General features: G+C 36.8%; 2 protein-coding genes and 1 long non-coding RNA gene across 3 annotated transcripts; all 3 read left to right on the top strand.

Moving 5' to 3' along the window:
* The first annotated feature begins 5,336 nt into the window (after positions 1-5,336).
* Positions 5,337-6,089, top strand: LOC145233821 (uncharacterized). Its single transcript, XR_013861185.1, has 3 exons — positions 5,337-5,390; positions 5,877-5,946; positions 6,040-6,089. It is a non-coding gene; the product is annotated as an uncharacterized LOC145233821 (long non-coding RNA).
* Positions 6,090-8,038: 1,949 nt separating this feature from the next.
* On the top strand, positions 8,039-13,753 carry LOC145232693 (receptor-type tyrosine-protein phosphatase alpha-like). The gene is made up of 8 exons (XM_080097363.1): positions 8,039-8,137; positions 8,997-9,131; positions 9,489-9,635; positions 10,066-10,214; positions 11,211-11,346; positions 12,269-12,372; positions 12,500-12,642; positions 13,638-13,753. The coding sequence occupies exons 1-8, from the start codon at positions 8,039-8,041 to the stop codon at positions 13,751-13,753; spliced, it is 1,029 nt and encodes a 342-aa protein (XP_079953489.1).
* A 32-nt stretch (positions 13,754-13,785) lies between these two features.
* LOC145233820 (receptor-type tyrosine-protein phosphatase alpha-like) lies at positions 13,786-16,571 on the top strand. The gene is made up of 5 exons (XM_080098607.1): positions 13,786-13,909; positions 13,969-14,097; positions 15,108-15,238; positions 15,927-16,062; positions 16,471-16,571. The coding sequence occupies exons 1-5, from the start codon at positions 13,880-13,882 to the stop codon at positions 16,558-16,560; spliced, it is 516 nt and encodes a 171-aa protein (XP_079954733.1). The 5' UTR covers positions 13,786-13,879; the 3' UTR covers positions 16,561-16,571.
* The last annotated feature ends 357 nt before the right edge of the window (positions 16,572-16,928 follow it).

Raw genomic sequence — 16,928 nt, 5'->3', positions numbered from 1 at the left:
GCTTTAACGAAGCTAATGCCTTTTGCGAAAACTATCCTGAAGGTCGTTTGGTCAAAATAAAAGAGCAAAAGTTGCAGCCCCTCATAGATAATCAGCTGCGTATGTGGGCAAATGAGGTTGACGAGTCGCTTCGAAACAAAGCTGCATACTGGGGTGGTGCGACCGCTGAAGATAATTACAGCTGGTACTGGCTGAATGGTGGTGGATATATACCTCAAACCGGAGGCACTGATACACAATATCAGAATTGGGAAAGTGGCGAACCACAATGCACAAGTGGCTCATGTTATCTTCGTGTCAGTGCACAGGGCAGTTCTTTAGGTGAATGGTTTGCAGCGAATTCACCAACTACAGATGGTTGGGGATCGTACATCTGTCAAATGGGTAAGCATACGAACTTCATCAAAAGTATCAGTTTGTATTTGTAAATATAGTTGTGAACGCCATATCAGTAGTAACAATAGACTGACCGAAATGTAGAGAAAATTCCCCACAAAACTATTCAAGTTATTTCTAAATTTCAGATCCATGTACCCCACCATGCACTGACGACGAAATATGCTTTGCACAAAGTTCTTTGAAATCGTGTGTGAAGAAAGGTATTTAAATTCAATAAACGCAAGTTTTGATCAATACTGCAATTAGTACAATCGCAGTTAATACTTCTTTCAGACATCTGTGCAGATATCAGCTGTCTCAACAACGGATCTTGTGTGAGGAATGCTGACGACAAACCTTTCTGTCAATGTCAAGAAGGTTATTACGGTGAAACGTGCGAGAACAGTAAGTGGATGATTACTGCAAACATAATTGTCGCTAGAGGTAGACCAACGCATTGCTTACAAATATATCCACGCATCCTTTGCCTATTTGTAAAGTGGAAGTATATAGTCCTATGGGGAAGGTTGTTATAATCAAGGACATACAATGCTTATTCAAACGTGCTTTCTTAGTTTATCAGACAGCCCCTAACAATATTATTGACTATTTTATCTATTTTTGAGTCGATTAGTTTGGTTAGGAAAAGAATCGTTGCTGTGAAGATCCGTCGTTCTGTTGAAATATGTAAATGCAAAATGATACTTTTGGTTCGATTGCAGTCTGGGCGAGAATGGACAAAAGACGAGTTAAAACAATACGCCAATCAGACTTTATTAATACTATCGTTGCTACAAGTGGACAAACGCACAATTGTTTGCAGACCAAACAGTTTGTTTTCAACAATAAAGTTAATGGGGTCATAGAACCTAAGTATCACGAAGAATGGCATATGTATTATAATTTTTTTTTTAAATCCACGATATAATTTTTTCTACAATAACTCTTTGTGCAAACAGAACAAAATGTTTATACTTCAGTAATAGACTAACCAGAAATACGCATCTTAAAAGCCGTGTCTTTAATTAAAAATAATTACCGAAAATTGTGCTCTATTTTTAGAAGTACAATGTTGCCAGATGGATTGGGTTTGGGGAGTGTTGTCAGTGTTAATTGTCTTGATCGTCGCTGAAACCGGTTTGCTCGTTTATTTTTGGTAAGAATGACCATGTAAATGTGGTTCAAGAACCAATGCTGACTCTTTTCCAACTTCTGTACAGGCTTTCAAGGAGCGAAAATCGAGTAACAAGTGAAGAGTAACCATCAAAATTAAATCAATTGGTACAAAGTAGAAACAATAGGTGTACAGTATATCACTGTGTATTTAAATGCATTTCTGATTTAAATTTAACGTTCAAACTAATCCCTTGTTTGTATGCAAATACGTGCTTTGAAATATATTACAGTATAATTAAAAAGAGAGTAATAACATTTTTATAATGAGAGAAAACGAGTAACTTGTTTGTAATAAATTAAGTGCTCAAAAACCAATTGCTTATGAGTTCATCTTTACTTTCATTTATTATAAGTAATTTTTTTCCATTCATGTTGTGCATAGAATAAATCCGGAATATGTATTTGGTTCAACAACCTTGTTTTTCAAAAGTGGGTTACAACCGAAAAATAAATAAGCAGGTAGTTTATAGGTTACAAACCTCGCAAAATCAAAATGATACTGAGAACTTTGAATAGCACAAAATCAAAATTAATAAGCCCTGTTTGGTTTACAAAATGTTTATCGGCAGTCGAAAGTCTGGTTTTAGTTAAGATCAAGGAAACATTAGTATTCAAGACATCAAGTTTCATTGCTTCAAGTCAAGGGAATTGTTTAAATAAAGTGACAAGAGAACGAGAACAGTATTTCTGCACAAACAACACTTGCAGTGCACATTAGTATGTAAAATTTAGAAACACGTTTTATTAGTAAAATGCCTAACAAAGCTTGTCACTACATTTCCAAATATATGAGCTACACAATTTTTAACCCACAGATGTAAAGTTTGGTCAATGGTCTACACAAATTCAAAATTGGGGAAATATTAAGAACAAAAATAATGCAAACATAAAAATAAACCGACAAAATAGGCAAAATGTATAATTATTCACACTGGCAACGTATATTTTGTAATATGTTTGAAAACAAACGCTTTTGCTACCACGACAAACATACCTTGTTTATTCACAAAACAATTCGCCAGTAGAGTGCGCTAACGATCAAACAAATTAATTTAAACTCCACCCTAAATACACACGACCACAGTTCTGGGTGGTAGATAGGCAGCGGCTTTCAAGCAATAAGGGCGGGTTATGTGAAAGAACAAATGGAAATGTTAATTTGTACGTTGTTCATAATCGCGACTTTCTGTCTTCAGCCAACACAAGGAGAAGGAAGTAAGGAAAACTAGTTGTATTTCAACTATTCAAGTGAATATCTAACGAACACAATATATATTATAGTCTTTACAGCTTCGTTTCTATACACGCCACCTGAAACTTGGTTGGGACCGACAGTACTGATTGCTTTCTACAAGTCGGAAAATGTTCAAATCAGCTTTGACGAAGCAAACGCGTTTTGCGGAAATTACTCTGGAGGTATTTTGGTCAGAATAAACCAGCAAAAGTTGCAGCCCCTTATAGATGATCAGCTGCGCATGTGGGCAAATAAGGTGGATGAGTCGCTTGGAAACAAAGCTGCATACTGGGGTGGGGCGACCGGTACTACAAACTATGACTGGAACTGGCTCAATGAAGGTGGATATATACCTCAAACCGGGGGAACTGCAACACAGTCCCAAAATTGGGAAAGCGGTGAACCACAATGCACAAGTGGTTCATGTTATCTTCGTATTAGTGCCCAAAACAATACTTTGGGAGAATGGTTTGCAGCGAATTCAGCGACTACAGATGGTTGGGGATCGTATATCTGTCAAATGGGTAAGACAGTATTCAACAGTTTTAAAATTACTTTTTTACAGTACATCAAGTAGTCTGAAACATAACAGATGTCGATAAAAACAGACCTTTGTTTAAACCGAGCAGAGCATTTTTTTAAAGAAAAACGTTTAGTTGTGTTATTGTGGCTAACTACTTGATCCACCTTTGCACGTGTTCTTTAATACTGAAACGGGCATTGTAATGTAAAATGCTTTTCTACCCGACGAATGCAATAATAAGTTTATAAGTATCACTACAAATGAAAAAAATGACATGTTGTAGACCCTTGCGAACCAACTTGTACGGCAAATGAGTTATGTGTGGCCCAAGATTCGAAAATTGGATGTGAAGGTATGTTTCATTCAAAAGAAACAATATTAAAAAAAAAATTAAAAAACGTCATCAATTAAAATTTTGCTGTGTAGATGCCTGTGACTACAGCGTGTGCCAAAATGGAGCCACATGTGATTCAAGTGGACCTGAATTAATCTGCATATGCACTGAAGGGTGGACTGGCAAAGCATGTGAAAAAAGTAAAACCTTGTTTTGCCAGACGGTGGTTTCAAAATGTTTTGAAAGTTAATTGCCGAGTGGTCCTATATTATTACATTTTCAGAGTTATGTGAGCCGAATCCATGTTTAAATAACGGTACGTGTGAAGTAAACGGTACAGATTACAACTGCAACTGTGAAGAGGGATACTACGGAAAGGATTGCGAGAATGGTAAGTGATGTTATGCAATGTAGCAGTGTTTTTGTAACGTGATAAACAAAACTTAAATATCCAGACCCATGTTCTTCCGAACCCTGCAATAAAAGAGGAAACTGCACCATCAGCGGCTCCACGTTTCAATGCGCATGTGAGAGCCAGTATGTAGGAGAGACCTGCGAATCGGGTAAACATCGCACAATTTTCTTTTCACGTTTTATTTCACTTACGTTATAATACAGTATGAAAGAAGTAGTAAATTTAATGTTAATTATGCCCGGATTTGTTTACTGGAAAAACGTGCGAAAACGGTGGGTGCAGGGTAACTCACAAACTATTCATAACGAAACAACAACATTGCCATTTTGAGCAGAGATTTGCGCCAACGGTAATTGTCAGAATAACGGAACTTGCATTAAAATCGATGAAAGTAGTACTGGTTGTGAGTGCAAAGAAGGTTATCTGGGGGATTTGTGCGAACTAGGTAAGAAGCAGTAGTAGCCTTTCTTAATTAAGTAATAAAATATTGGAACAAAAACGCATTACATTTTAAGTTATAGCCAGGCCGGCTTGATTCGGTATTATGCCTTTTAAAATGGACCTGGCCTACTATGATAAATAAATGAGTATGTCGTGATCGATGACATAAACGCTTCTGGGCTGATTCAAGTGACGTTCACCATAGTTACATTCTACATTATTGTATTTTAGAGTATTGTAACGAGGGGGAGTGCAACAACAACGGTATTTGCACCCAGGATGGTTCTAAAACTACATGTAACTGTAGTGAGGGATACTCTGGAAATGAATGCCAATTAAGTAAGTTAGAAATAAACCTTGGTTAAAGCTTTAGTGACAACGATGTTCCGTTTTTTTGTCACCAGTATCGTGTCACATAAGCGGTTGTCACAACAACGGAACTTGCAATATGAGCGACGGGTCATATTTATGTGTATGTACGGAAGGCTACAGTGGGGACAGCTGTGAAATAGGTACATAAACAAAAAAGCAATACTTTTCACTAGATCATCACAACGACTATTAATAGTAAAAGGCCAAAATGAAATCCTGACAATAGCTTTGCATTTGCTTTAGCGGTTGCTTCGCCGTGGGCTTGGTGGATTTGGGTGATTATTGGAGTTGGAGGATTTCTCGTAATATGCCTAATAATTGCAACCGTCTGTCTACTGCATCGAAAAGGGTAAGTCCATGTTTGCATATAGGCATATGTATTTTACGTTTGGCAAATAATTTATAAGCAGAACAAAAAATTGTGTCTTTAAACGTTTGACAAGTTATCGTTATATTTTCTGTAGATGTTGCCAGAAGTCCAAAATTCCGAAAAGCCCGTCAACCTTCTCATTAGGCGGTAAGGGCAGTTTAAAGGCCATATGGCCATGTCCGAAATGTTTACCAACCCATAAACAAGATAAACTCAAAATAATCAACGTAATGTTGAAGCTGTATAATATGTTTATGCCGAAACTGACCATAAACCGCTTTTAGAATTGGGTTTTAGTGTTTCATGAAGCGAATAATGTTCTATATTTTGTGACAGTGTTAAATCAGTTTCAATCCGAAACCAAACAAAGGGCGTCAGATGCGTCTGAATAAACGTTTGCACAACTGTCGAAAGGTGTTATTTTTTAATCCCCAATGTAAAACTGAGCAATTTAACCAAAGCTGTAACAACAACCCATATTTGTAGAGAGTGTTAGTAAAGCCCCATGCACTTTTAAAACATGCAAAATTGCTTAACCACAATAAATTTTCCGCTGATAGAGCGCAAAGCTCATAAAAAATGCTTTTAAAACCGTGATGCCATAAAAAAACTACACTGTCGCTGTTATTTTAGATGTCGAAAATAATACGTATGCGGAAATTGATGAAACAAACGTCATACCAGCACCAGCACTCCTATCTAGGTATGTAGAAAGTGTTATTTATCTTAACTCAAATATTTTGGTACAAACAATAAAAAGCACAAGAGTTCATATTTTAAAAATCTTGTCTTCAAGGTATAAAGAGCTGACAAGGAATGACTGTGCAAAACTGCGAAAACAATTTGAAAACGTAAGTAAGCCGCTGATATGTAATTTTAGAGTTTAAAATGACTTTCGACAAAATCATACACACGCTTGAAGCAATGGTATAGACCTGTGGTTATGTATGAAAAATACTACAAACATGTTTTCACTAAGCGTGTTAGATGTGACCTTTAAAACCGAATCTACTAAAATTCATATGAATTCAAAATCAAAAGATTTTATGAGATTTTAAGGAGACAAACGAAACGGTATAAAATCATGGTTATATCTACGCGCTAAACAAACAGTCAATTCCGTCTTGGTAGCTGTATTTGGTAATGTGCTAATGTTTAAACACAACACGCTACGTTTAATAAGGAAGCAGAGATTAATAGACCACCCCAACAACATGAACATACGACTAAGTGTTGTACAGAACCTACAGGCAAACAAACCTGATAATGAAACCATGTACAATCAAACGGCGTTTGCATGTACTAGTACATAGCTTTTTATCTCGATCGTGGTCTTTTTGCACCATAAACCATTGACGGCTAAGTTAGTGGAGGTTCGGCACCAAAGGGTAAATTAACCCATGTGGAGGTTCACGATAAGGCATTTATATTTGGCTACACTTGCGCTCGCTTGTGTTTGTTTTATTCTTCGTCGGCGTGTGGAAATTTTGGAACAAGTTCTTAAATAAAGAGACCCGAAATAAACACACATTTAAAACATTGCCACGCGTAAAAACTAAAGAGAGACTTCCAAATGAAGTTTCAAATATACAAGAGACTATTCTTAAATAACTTAATTTTTAAAATCAAGTAGTTTACAATTGTAAAAAATGCCTTATGCATTTACAGTAATGACTATGTGCATGGCATTTGTCCTTCTAAAAATACTCTGTATTAATATCGGGAAGTTTTACATGTGACTTTTGAGCGAGTTATTGTCAAACAAAAAAGTGAAAGTTAATTTGCTCGTGTCGTGTCCTAGAAACGCTGACATCGGCCTGAGAAAATACACAAACCGGGAGAAACTCTTCAAACCCTGTTTTATTAGGTTTCATTTTCCAACAAAGATAGTATTTGTTTAGTCTGTACCGTATTACATAAACGCAATTACATTTACAGTACTGAACGAAGCTCGGTTATTGCAAACTGCTTCGTTTGTATGCGCTAGGTTAACCATTACAAGTAAAAAAACATTGAAGGTCGGACACATGACCTAAACTCCAAATTTAGATCACAAAGCAAACAAACCAAATCAAACCGTCACAGTGTCACACATTTCAACATAGGTTGTATATAGTAGGAAATCAAACCAGTTACTTAATAGCTGTCAGAACAATTTTACATTGATACATTTGATTGACACAAGTAAATTGTGGATAAAAATGTTTTTCAGTAACCTTAAAACAGGCGGTTTGTCGCAACTTTGTCAAACAAGTTGGTAAAGAACCACTGAGTTGGTATGTATAGTTAACCATTTGCACCGCATACTAATTGAAAGCCAAGCACAATAACCCACGCAACTTGGTTACGGGTATAATGAACAGATCACGTACACAACTAAAGCTGAACAATTTAATTCGGCGTAACATGCGTGACCAACACCCATAACATACAATAATATTTTTTTTTAAAAACTTTATGTTTTGTTAAATACTAACATTTTTGGGTACACGATTTTATTTAGTCCGACAAAACTTGCTACGCGAAACGTAAATACAGCAACACCTCATCAAGGTTATTTCTCCGTTAACATTTCATAATTAATTACAAAGACAAATCGTTGCGATGCCGACTACCGACTATACCATTTAATACTAAAGGCAAAGTAAAATTTTAAGTTGTTTTACAGGAACTTTCCACAGCAAGTTTGCTGCTTAAATCAGCTTCGGCAACCGGTCAACTTAAAGAAAACCGAAGGAACAATAGAATGGGGAGCATTTTGCCTTGTAAGTTTGAGCGGATTCTCACTTTGCAAGATGTCAGCACGAAATTTACGAGTTTTGTTCTTAGATGACTTCAATCGAGTCATTCTGTCATTTCAAGGAAGTAGTTACATCAACGCAAGCTTTATCAATGTAAGTCATGTGCACATATTTTAGCTAATTCTAAAGGAGAGCAATATAGAATGACACACCTACGGTACTGTGAGCCAATATGGAAGCAGTTGTGTTGATATGATTAACTTTCAAAGAGTTCGGTTCGGTGTCAAACTACGTTCAACGTATGGAGCATAAACTACAATCAACATGATAATCAGCAGTCCGTAAAACCTTTATTTAATGGAACATAGGCTACACACCCCTTTTACAGACAGTGAGATACTGCGGGCAAAACTGGCAACAAGTGTAGTAAGGTAGTTTTAAATTTTAGTAACTGGCGAGGGCAAGGGTCGGGTGATATAGCAAACATACTTCAGACACAATGACCCTTATCGCCAACTGGCCTTTCGCGGAATGTTTGCGAAGTTACACCCTGCAATGGCCGCTATTAGTGTGTCCTTTAGTGTAACTAGCCACTAATTGTAGAATAAATATCGCGATATTTAGCCGTTGCAGATTCATAGGAGACTTAGGGCAAAGTTATATTAAAGCGTTGTTCTTAAAACATTTTAAGCATGTAGTAAATGATTGGTGTGTAATACCGCAGACAGACCATTAAAATTTGACGAAAACCCTAAACTTGATTGTTAAATCAACCACCGAAATGGTTTTATTGGACATCAACTTTCCCCCCGTAGCAGTTAATGCATCGAAAGTACATAGGTAAATAAAACAGGATGACAAGTACATACCAACTAACTTCAAATCTAATGGACACACATAGTTGGAACAAACTTAACAACAAATCAAAAGTTCATTCAAAAATTAGAAAATTTTCAATAAGTAAAATGCTTTCAGTCTTTTGAGATCTGCCAGTAACGTTGATTTTTGGCAGGGATTCAGCCACAAGCACAAGTTCATTGCAACACAAGCACCTCTACCTAACACTGTTGGAGATTTTTGGGGAATGATTTGGGAGCAGAAGAGCAAGATTGTGGTGATGCTCAACAACATGATTGAAAACGATAATGTAAGTCATTGTCCAGATCCGCCATGGCCAATATATTCGTATGTACGTGCAGATCATTAAGATAATAACAAGTGTACAGTTTCAATTTTGCAAAAAATAAACACTGTGTTTAGCGGCATTTATACACTAGAAACAAACGATGCACAGTGTGCATTGCACACTATAAACCCTTTTGTAATATTGCGTTGAATTGATCGCTGCAGTTAGCAAAATATTGTAAAACCACGGCTGTTGTTAAAGGTATCGGCAACTGGTGTAAAAGGTAACCCATACCTTGCAAAAAGTAATTCAAAATTTTAGGGTTTTCATTACTTTCTTGTGAACCTGGGATGTGTAATTAGTTTTGTGTTTGTGCAGATTGTGTGCGACAAGTACTGGCCTCAACTTAGTTACTCATCGATGTATGGACCAGTCAACGTACGAACTGTAGAAGAAAGACTTATGTCGGGTTATGTAATGAGAAAAATGGAGATTTGCCTTCAAACTGATGTCATGTATAGATCGGTAAGCTGCTTAGAGCCCTTTATACGTTCAATCTGAAATCCGTGAAGTGTGGCAAAATGCCCTTAGTCAGGGTGTAACAAAGTTCATCAAGCAACTATGCGTTAAATTATTTGTTTAGCAAACGTAAACCACCTGGGAGGTGAATACATAAGTTCGCACGTACGTTTATCACACACGGTCATACAGCCCTACAGTTCTTAAGGTTGTATTAACTACACAAAAACACTTTGTAGAAACAAGTTGGATTAAATTGGTTTTCAATTAAAATAATTCTTTGTCCCACATTGTATTCTTATATCAGAGCTGTGAAAAATTTGATTGCTAATGATGTCAAGGTTTTGTAGCGACAATAAAGCGTAGGTTACAAATTGCCCAATTTACATAAAAGTAAACTGTAATTAGTTTTACAAGATACGCTGTTGTTTTTCAGGTAACGAAAATCGTAACACACTTGCAACTGCTTGACTGGCCGGAAGATAGCGTACCATTAAGCACAACTGCCATTGTAAGATTACACAGTCACATGCAACGAGCAAGTCTAAACCAGAGAGTGGAATCTCCAATTGTGGTGCATTGCAGGTACGGATATTGATTTAGAATCGTATACTTGTTACGTTAAAGGTGGAATATGCCATCGGCAAATCTTACAGTGACTTGGTCCGTACGCGAAAGCTTTTAACGCAAGGAAATGCAAGACATGTTTGCTGTTGAACTACCCTGATGGACCGTCATAAGATGGAGAAAATGTCCAAAAATCTAAAATTGTCAGTATCTTCTTAAACAGTAGCGATGGGACGCTATTGTTCTATAAAGACGCGGCAATCGATTGGTGCATAACCGAAACTGCTGCAAGGTTTAACGTTCAGTTTAGCAGCATACATCTGCCTGGGGGGTCGTTGTTTGCTTGCTAATCGACTATGCAACACGCCTAATGGCATCTAGAACTTGATCAAATATTTGTTCGACGATATAAACGGAATCTTTTATACAAACTGACGGGGTAAATTGACTCCTGTGTATAACATACGATTAATATTGGTAAAACCTGCAAATTTGGTATGCAAAGCAATAAAACGGAATAGTGCACAATAAGTTTCAAACCACACTTTAAATAGTACAAAAAATATATTTCTAATTTCTTAACATGTATCAGCTAAGGGAATATTTCTAAAACATGGTTCTATTTGTATGGTGTAGTAGTCATGCAAAAAGCAAACCAATATGACAATAACTTTCGTCACTATAAGTGTTACAGCATACAAGCTGTTGCGTATTGAAGCGTATATATTTAGAATAGCGAACAAATAAATAAATAAATTGAACACATGTCTCCCAGAAACAATTCGAGCTTAGATATCACGTCACTGCAAACACATTCAGGTCTTTGTACACTACACTTTGCACGTTGGCAAACCGAATTAAACATGTGATAGGTACGTTCCCAATACTTTATGGAACAAAAATATGTTTAGCTAAAGGCTTGACGTTTGGCCGTACGCACTACACAGTAACAAAAATGACAGAAAAATGAATTTTACTAGGCAATAACCTAAAACCTAATTTTATGTGTTACAGCAATGGGACTGGACGGACTGGGACATTAATTGCATACGACTATTTGTTGGAAGAAATGCGCGACAAAATGTCAGTGGACTGCTTTGAATGTGTGAGGCAGCTCAGAGGGCAGCGAATGGGACTGGTAAAATCAGAGGTAACATATAAAGTACACGGCTAACAAATCTCAAGGCACTATACAAAGTATCCAAAGCACTCCACGTGGGTAAACTCAGACAATGGAATTTCCCACCAAAGTTTCAAAAATAGATTCATCTTTACAAGTTTGACGCAACATGGTTGGTGAAAAAGTTTTACCGGGAATTTTAGCAAGCACAAGTAGACAAACCTGTCACAAAATACCGCAAATATATACACGACCAGACAGTTATAACTTTTGTCTCACGCAAACTCAGGTAGCAAACACCAGAAAGTAAATGTTTGCCATGGTTTATTTCTATTCTACGTAAGCGACTATTTTGAAATGAATAAATTTAAAAGTTTGTTATTGTGCATGACTGGACCAGTAAAACAAATCCAGTTTCATGACCAGTAAAACAAGTTTTCAGTTTTAAACAAGAGTGTCAGGAACGCAATACGACCAAAAACAGATTAAATTAAAGCGTTATTAAACTTGGAATTTCCCAAATGTATTTGAGGAAAACCAACTTTCCGTTGTCTTGGAAAGTCTTACGACTGTGTTGTCAAGCATTTGAGTACACATGACTTGGAAAAATGCATTAATCAATCTGACACATGTCACCGCAAAATGTGTGCGATATTATTCGCTACAGTTCTTACTCCTCGTGCTAAGTTTACCGATTGTAAACAAGCCCACTTATGGGTGTCAAACATGATTTCAAAGAGAATAAACGACACAATTGTGATTATGGATAGCCACACGCAAATACCAGATAATAAATTGCTTTAGTTCCAAGTACAAAGATCATTCAAACGTCTCTCATCAAAAGTTTGTTGCGCCCGACACAAAGTTTATTACCAAGCAATGGCAAAATTAAATTTCTGCATCATATCATTACGCGTTGTTATGTCTAAAGTATTGACACTATTTGTCACAGGATGAATACATTCTCTTGCACAAGCTCATCACTGAAGCGCACGAGCTAGGCGATTCCGACTGTGACTTAAGAGATTTGGAAAAGAAACTGAAACGCATGGCCAGGTAAAAAAATCACCCATCTTACTTAATGTGGGTCGAAAATCCGAAAAATAAAATTCGTTGCAGGCGTAAAAAAGATTGGTTATACTTATTTCGTCATGGACAGTTGTGTAATGTGTGATTTTTGCAGAAAAATGAGTTACCGAAACCGGGAGAGTGAATACGAAATGGAATACAACAAAATAGACTTGATAAAGCCGCTCGTCACCGCACAGACAGTTGCAAAAATGGACATCAACGTGAACAAAAACCTCACCACTAAGGTTTTACCATGTAAGTTTGAGAACAAAAAAATATCCAGCAGGGGTAGGCAATCTTTAAAATGTCGCATGCCAATTCGTTACATGCATGCGTACCATGAAAAACACCCAGCGTGCCAACATTGGCACCTGTGCAAGAGGTTGCTGAGTTACTGACCTTTAAACTACAGCAATCAAAATGGAATCAAAATTTACTCTATCATTGGCTCATTTACACAGAACATAAACAGAACCTTTAGTAGCTACATCTAGTGTACACATATTATTGCCAGCAACAAAACATATAAACAAATTACAAGCATCTGAGGTCCAGCTGTACCAACTGCAAACTTTTCTTTGCACCTCACTGACAGATCTGTCTAAAAACACTTATTTCAGACCACTGTTTTATCAGTAGGCGCTTTTTACCCAAAGCAAAACAATTCTCTTATCTGCACTAAAAACTGCCAACAGCTGTGTCATCTATAACTGCTACAACATCTTCTGGAACTACATCTATTTGATACCAATTAAACAAACACATACTACCACTATTGTACTGTTCAACATATTTCTAAATATGTTCTTGTAACAAAAGTTTAAAACTAGATGTACTAGAAAAATGCCTTTCTGCATTCAACTTTTAAACAAAGCAATTTTTCTGCTCTTATAACAGCTATAATAACTGCCAACCTGTCTTGTTTGGACATATATAGATTTTAAACAACAACAAACAAACTAAACCTTACAAAAATTGCCTCAATACTGTTTTCTGTTCGCTTTGTTTTGAATTAGAACAAAACAGCATTTATTGTTTCACGATCCTTTGTTGTAATTATGACGTAAAAGAGGCGATTTTTAAGTTTATTCGGGGAGGCAAAACTGTATTAACTTTCAGTTTTTTGCCAATGTAGGCTATTGTATATTGTTTAACGTTGTATAACAAAAGTGTCGAAAACTCAAAACATTTCTTACACTATCGAATATGTTCAGTTTAAAATATTAACTTAAATTACTTTTACTTTGCAGATGATTATTCAAGACTTACACTTCCCTCCATGAAAAGTAACCCCAATCCTGCGTACTATAACGCATCTGTGCTTAACGTAAGCCAAAATCTCGTGTACTTTAAAGTGTATCCTTGATACAAATTAATCTGTTTTTAGGTTAGCTGCTTCACAGGAGTCACAATTGCAGCCCAGGGACCGACGTACGACACGCTTATCGAATTTTGGCACGCCGTATGGCACAGGCGAATCAGTACCATTATTATGCTGAGTAAGGCAGGCGACAACAAGAAGGTAAAGATATACATGCAAAAGTGTTTTTATCTATTTTAAATGGTTGTTCTTGTGCTCAGTGTGTTGACTATTGGCCAAGTACTGTTGGACAACCCGCTACGTTTGGTGACGTCACTGTTACAATGATGAAAGAAAAGGGAGAGCAAATTGTGGAACGCAACTTTGCCCTAAATTTCTTCAGCGAAAGGGTAAGATTTCGATGTACACTAAGTGACTACACCTCGGTTAAACCAGAATCAGTTAATCCAGATCTTTGCCTAATTTGGACAAAACTCGAGGTACAAATATTTTGTAATGTGGTGAGGCTTGAACTAATCGACATCAGTAAACCTGGATTTTCGCCTAACCCCGACAATTTTTTGGTCCAAACGGGTCTGGATTAGCCAAAGTTTACTGTAGTAAATACAGCATTCGTCCATATGGGGTTAATGTTTTTGTTGGTTGACTGGAAAAGCACCAGTTATACAGCGAGGACGACAACAATAAAAATAGCACTGATGTTGCATAACCAGCTAAATGTTTGCCTTACTGATTGCAGCTAAGTGCGATTTTTACAAAAAGCTTGGTTACGTTTAAACAGCCACCTAGTCAAATTATTTGCGCAACCACTTAACCAGCTTATCAGTTCATTGTTGACCAGATGTCGCATCTTGTTTAACTTGAATGGTAAATCCCACAGGACCCCATCATCAATGTTGGTAGTTGTAAATTAACAACGTCTCATGATCGGGCACAAATACAACCAAACATAACCAGACAAGCATAAGTTTGACGTCATACACTTGCCATTTTTGGTCTGCAACGTATGACGTCACGAATAATTCAGACACTATGTCCACTCCAGGCAAAAACGCACACACAAAAGTACAGCTTAGTATGAATGTAGTTGATAAACTTAATACGGAAATCAACGGCTCAAATAGAGGTAAAAAGTGACATGCTTTTCTTATCCAAACGTTTTCGGCAAACGTTTACGCCGGGTATAATGATGTGGCCCAAGTGTTGGGGCCGCCCAACATATTACTGACGATGAAACGAGAATTTGCCGAAACGTTTAAATAATAAATCATGTCGCTTCTTACGTAAAGTTGGCCCGGTTTTTTTTTCGCATTAAACTTATTTGTGGATAGTATTACAAATTTACAAACTAATTTTGAATCACGTAACTTCAATATGAAAATATTGTACTTTTTTACAGCACGACATTTTGCACTTGCAAGTTGACGATTGGACAGAGCGTATCGACGGCAACAACGCAGTTTTAGACCTCGTCGATTATTTGCATCAGAACTCGCAAATCGGCAGTGGAACACTTCTTGTACATTGCAGGTAAGTGCATACTTCGGTATCGTGTAACCAGGCATTGGCTAATTAATTGGATTTTGGTAATTAGTAACTACCAACTAATTGCAGGCAGCATACCATCTAGCAAAAAGTTACACCAAAGAGTTTCGTTTTCAAAAGCAAACATGACTTAATGTACCCGTTAAATAACAACCTTTGTTTAGAGTGGTATACAAACAGTCTTTTCTAAACAGTCTAAATAACCAATTTCGCTGGACCCTAAACAAAATTTAACATCTTACAGCAAGGGTGGGCAAACTTTGTCACATGTCAATTTGCTTTGTCTGTGTCAGAATAGTAATGCCTCCGCTTGCAAACATTTCTATATGGAACAGTGCCATGGTCTTGAAGAGCTGGTCTGAACAACAAATCAGTACATAGACAAAAGTCGTGCCCGAATTTTTAAGACTATTACAACATAACAAACTGAAAACACACATTGTTATGATTTCATCCAGGTTTTTTTAAGGTTTGGTTTGGGTGACCGCTAAGTAGTTTTAAGAGACCGCAAGTGTTTCATTTAAATACCAAAAAATAGCCATATCCGTTTCGGTCCCCCAAAACACCTTAAAAAAACACTGATTTCATCAAAGACTACCATGAAAAACACCACCCTTGTCAAAGTTTTGCCTCTGAACTACAGTCAATAACAGCATTGTACATGTTTAAACAGCGACGGAGCTGGTCGAACCGGAACGTTCATAAGCATACTGGAATTGATGAGCAGAGCAAAGAGAGAAGGTAGAGTGGATGTTCTAAGGACTGTAAAGGACCTACGAGATCGAAGACCAGGAATGGTGTCATCCATTGTAAGTAGAAACTTTGGATCTTATAAAAAGGCCACTAGGTATTCTATTATGCTTTGCTTTGCATTAAGGGTGGAATTACTTACTTAAAAACTCAGAGTAGCCAGGTTTGCCAATTTCCGGTAGGTGGCGCACGCAAGTATTTTAAATCCAGTTTGTCTACAAATAAGACTATTGGGGTTGGTCTGAGGTTTCATAATAATAATAACATTCAAAATCAACCTAAAAACCCAGTTCTTTATGATCAATTTAGTCCCGGACCCTATTCCCGCCTCACTGTTAATTTAAATAACTGCTCTCTTTAGGTCGTTTATCGACAAGCTTTAGCAAACCTTTTTAACTGTGAATTCTCATGTTAGTAGCTCTACGTACATTAATCTGACTGTGACTGACGTATCCTTTAAATTACAGGGACAATACCGCTTTTTATACGAAGTTATGCGAGATTACGCTGCATGGATGGAACGAAATGCCAATAAAATAATTGAAGAAGACGACTAATCTAAGTGCCATCTTTCTCTTTGGTTTTCGTTTGCATTTAAAATGTTTGTGTAGAAACTTGGTCGATGGACACGTAAAGCAGAAGTTCTTCATATCATTTGTAGCAGTCATGTTATTTTTATTTTGTGTAATTTTGTCCAAAATTTTAACAAAATTAGTAGTAATCATTCAATACTTTAAGATAATTTAATGAAAGGCCATGGAAAAGTTTCAAAGAGAATATGAAAATTATGAAGTGCATTTCGTCTAAAGTTGTATATATTAAGCAATACATCTTACTTACTTGCTTATAGTATACACCATGCAGTAGAATTAATAGTATTTCATAGTGGCGCTTGTAGCAGACTTTCATTTGCTCAATCTTTTCT

Source organism: Phallusia mammillata, chromosome 6, assembly GCF_965637545.1.
Source record: "Phallusia mammillata chromosome 6, kaPhaMamm4.hap1.1, whole genome shotgun sequence".
NCBI classification, from domain to species: Eukaryota; Metazoa; Chordata; class Ascidiacea; order Phlebobranchia; family Ascidiidae; genus Phallusia; species Phallusia mammillata.
Note: the sequence above shows the minus strand (reverse complement) of the source record. Positions and strands in the feature narration are given on the sequence as shown.

Bases quoted from the DNA above. Each gene is read 5' to 3' on its own strand.
- LOC145232693 (XM_080097363.1), top strand. From the start codon at position 8,039: ATGTCAGCACGAAATTTACGAGTTTTGTTCTTAGATGACTTCAATCGA. The intron at 9,132-9,488 runs GTAAGTCATTGT...GTGTTTGTGCAG, and splicing joins ACATGATTGAAAACGATAAT to ATTGTGTGCGACAAGTACTG. The intron at 11,347-12,268 runs GTAACATATAAA...TATTTGTCACAG, and splicing joins TGGGACTGGTAAAATCAGAG to GATGAATACATTCTCTTGCA.
- LOC145233820 (XM_080098607.1), top strand. From the start codon at position 13,880: ATGCTGAGTAAGGCAGGCGACAACAAGAAG. The intron at 13,910-13,968 runs GTAAAGATATAC...TCTTGTGCTCAG, and splicing joins AGGCAGGCGACAACAAGAAG to TGTGTTGACTATTGGCCAAG. The intron at 15,239-15,926 runs GTAAGTGCATAC...ATGTTTAAACAG, and splicing joins ACACTTCTTGTACATTGCAG to CGACGGAGCTGGTCGAACCG.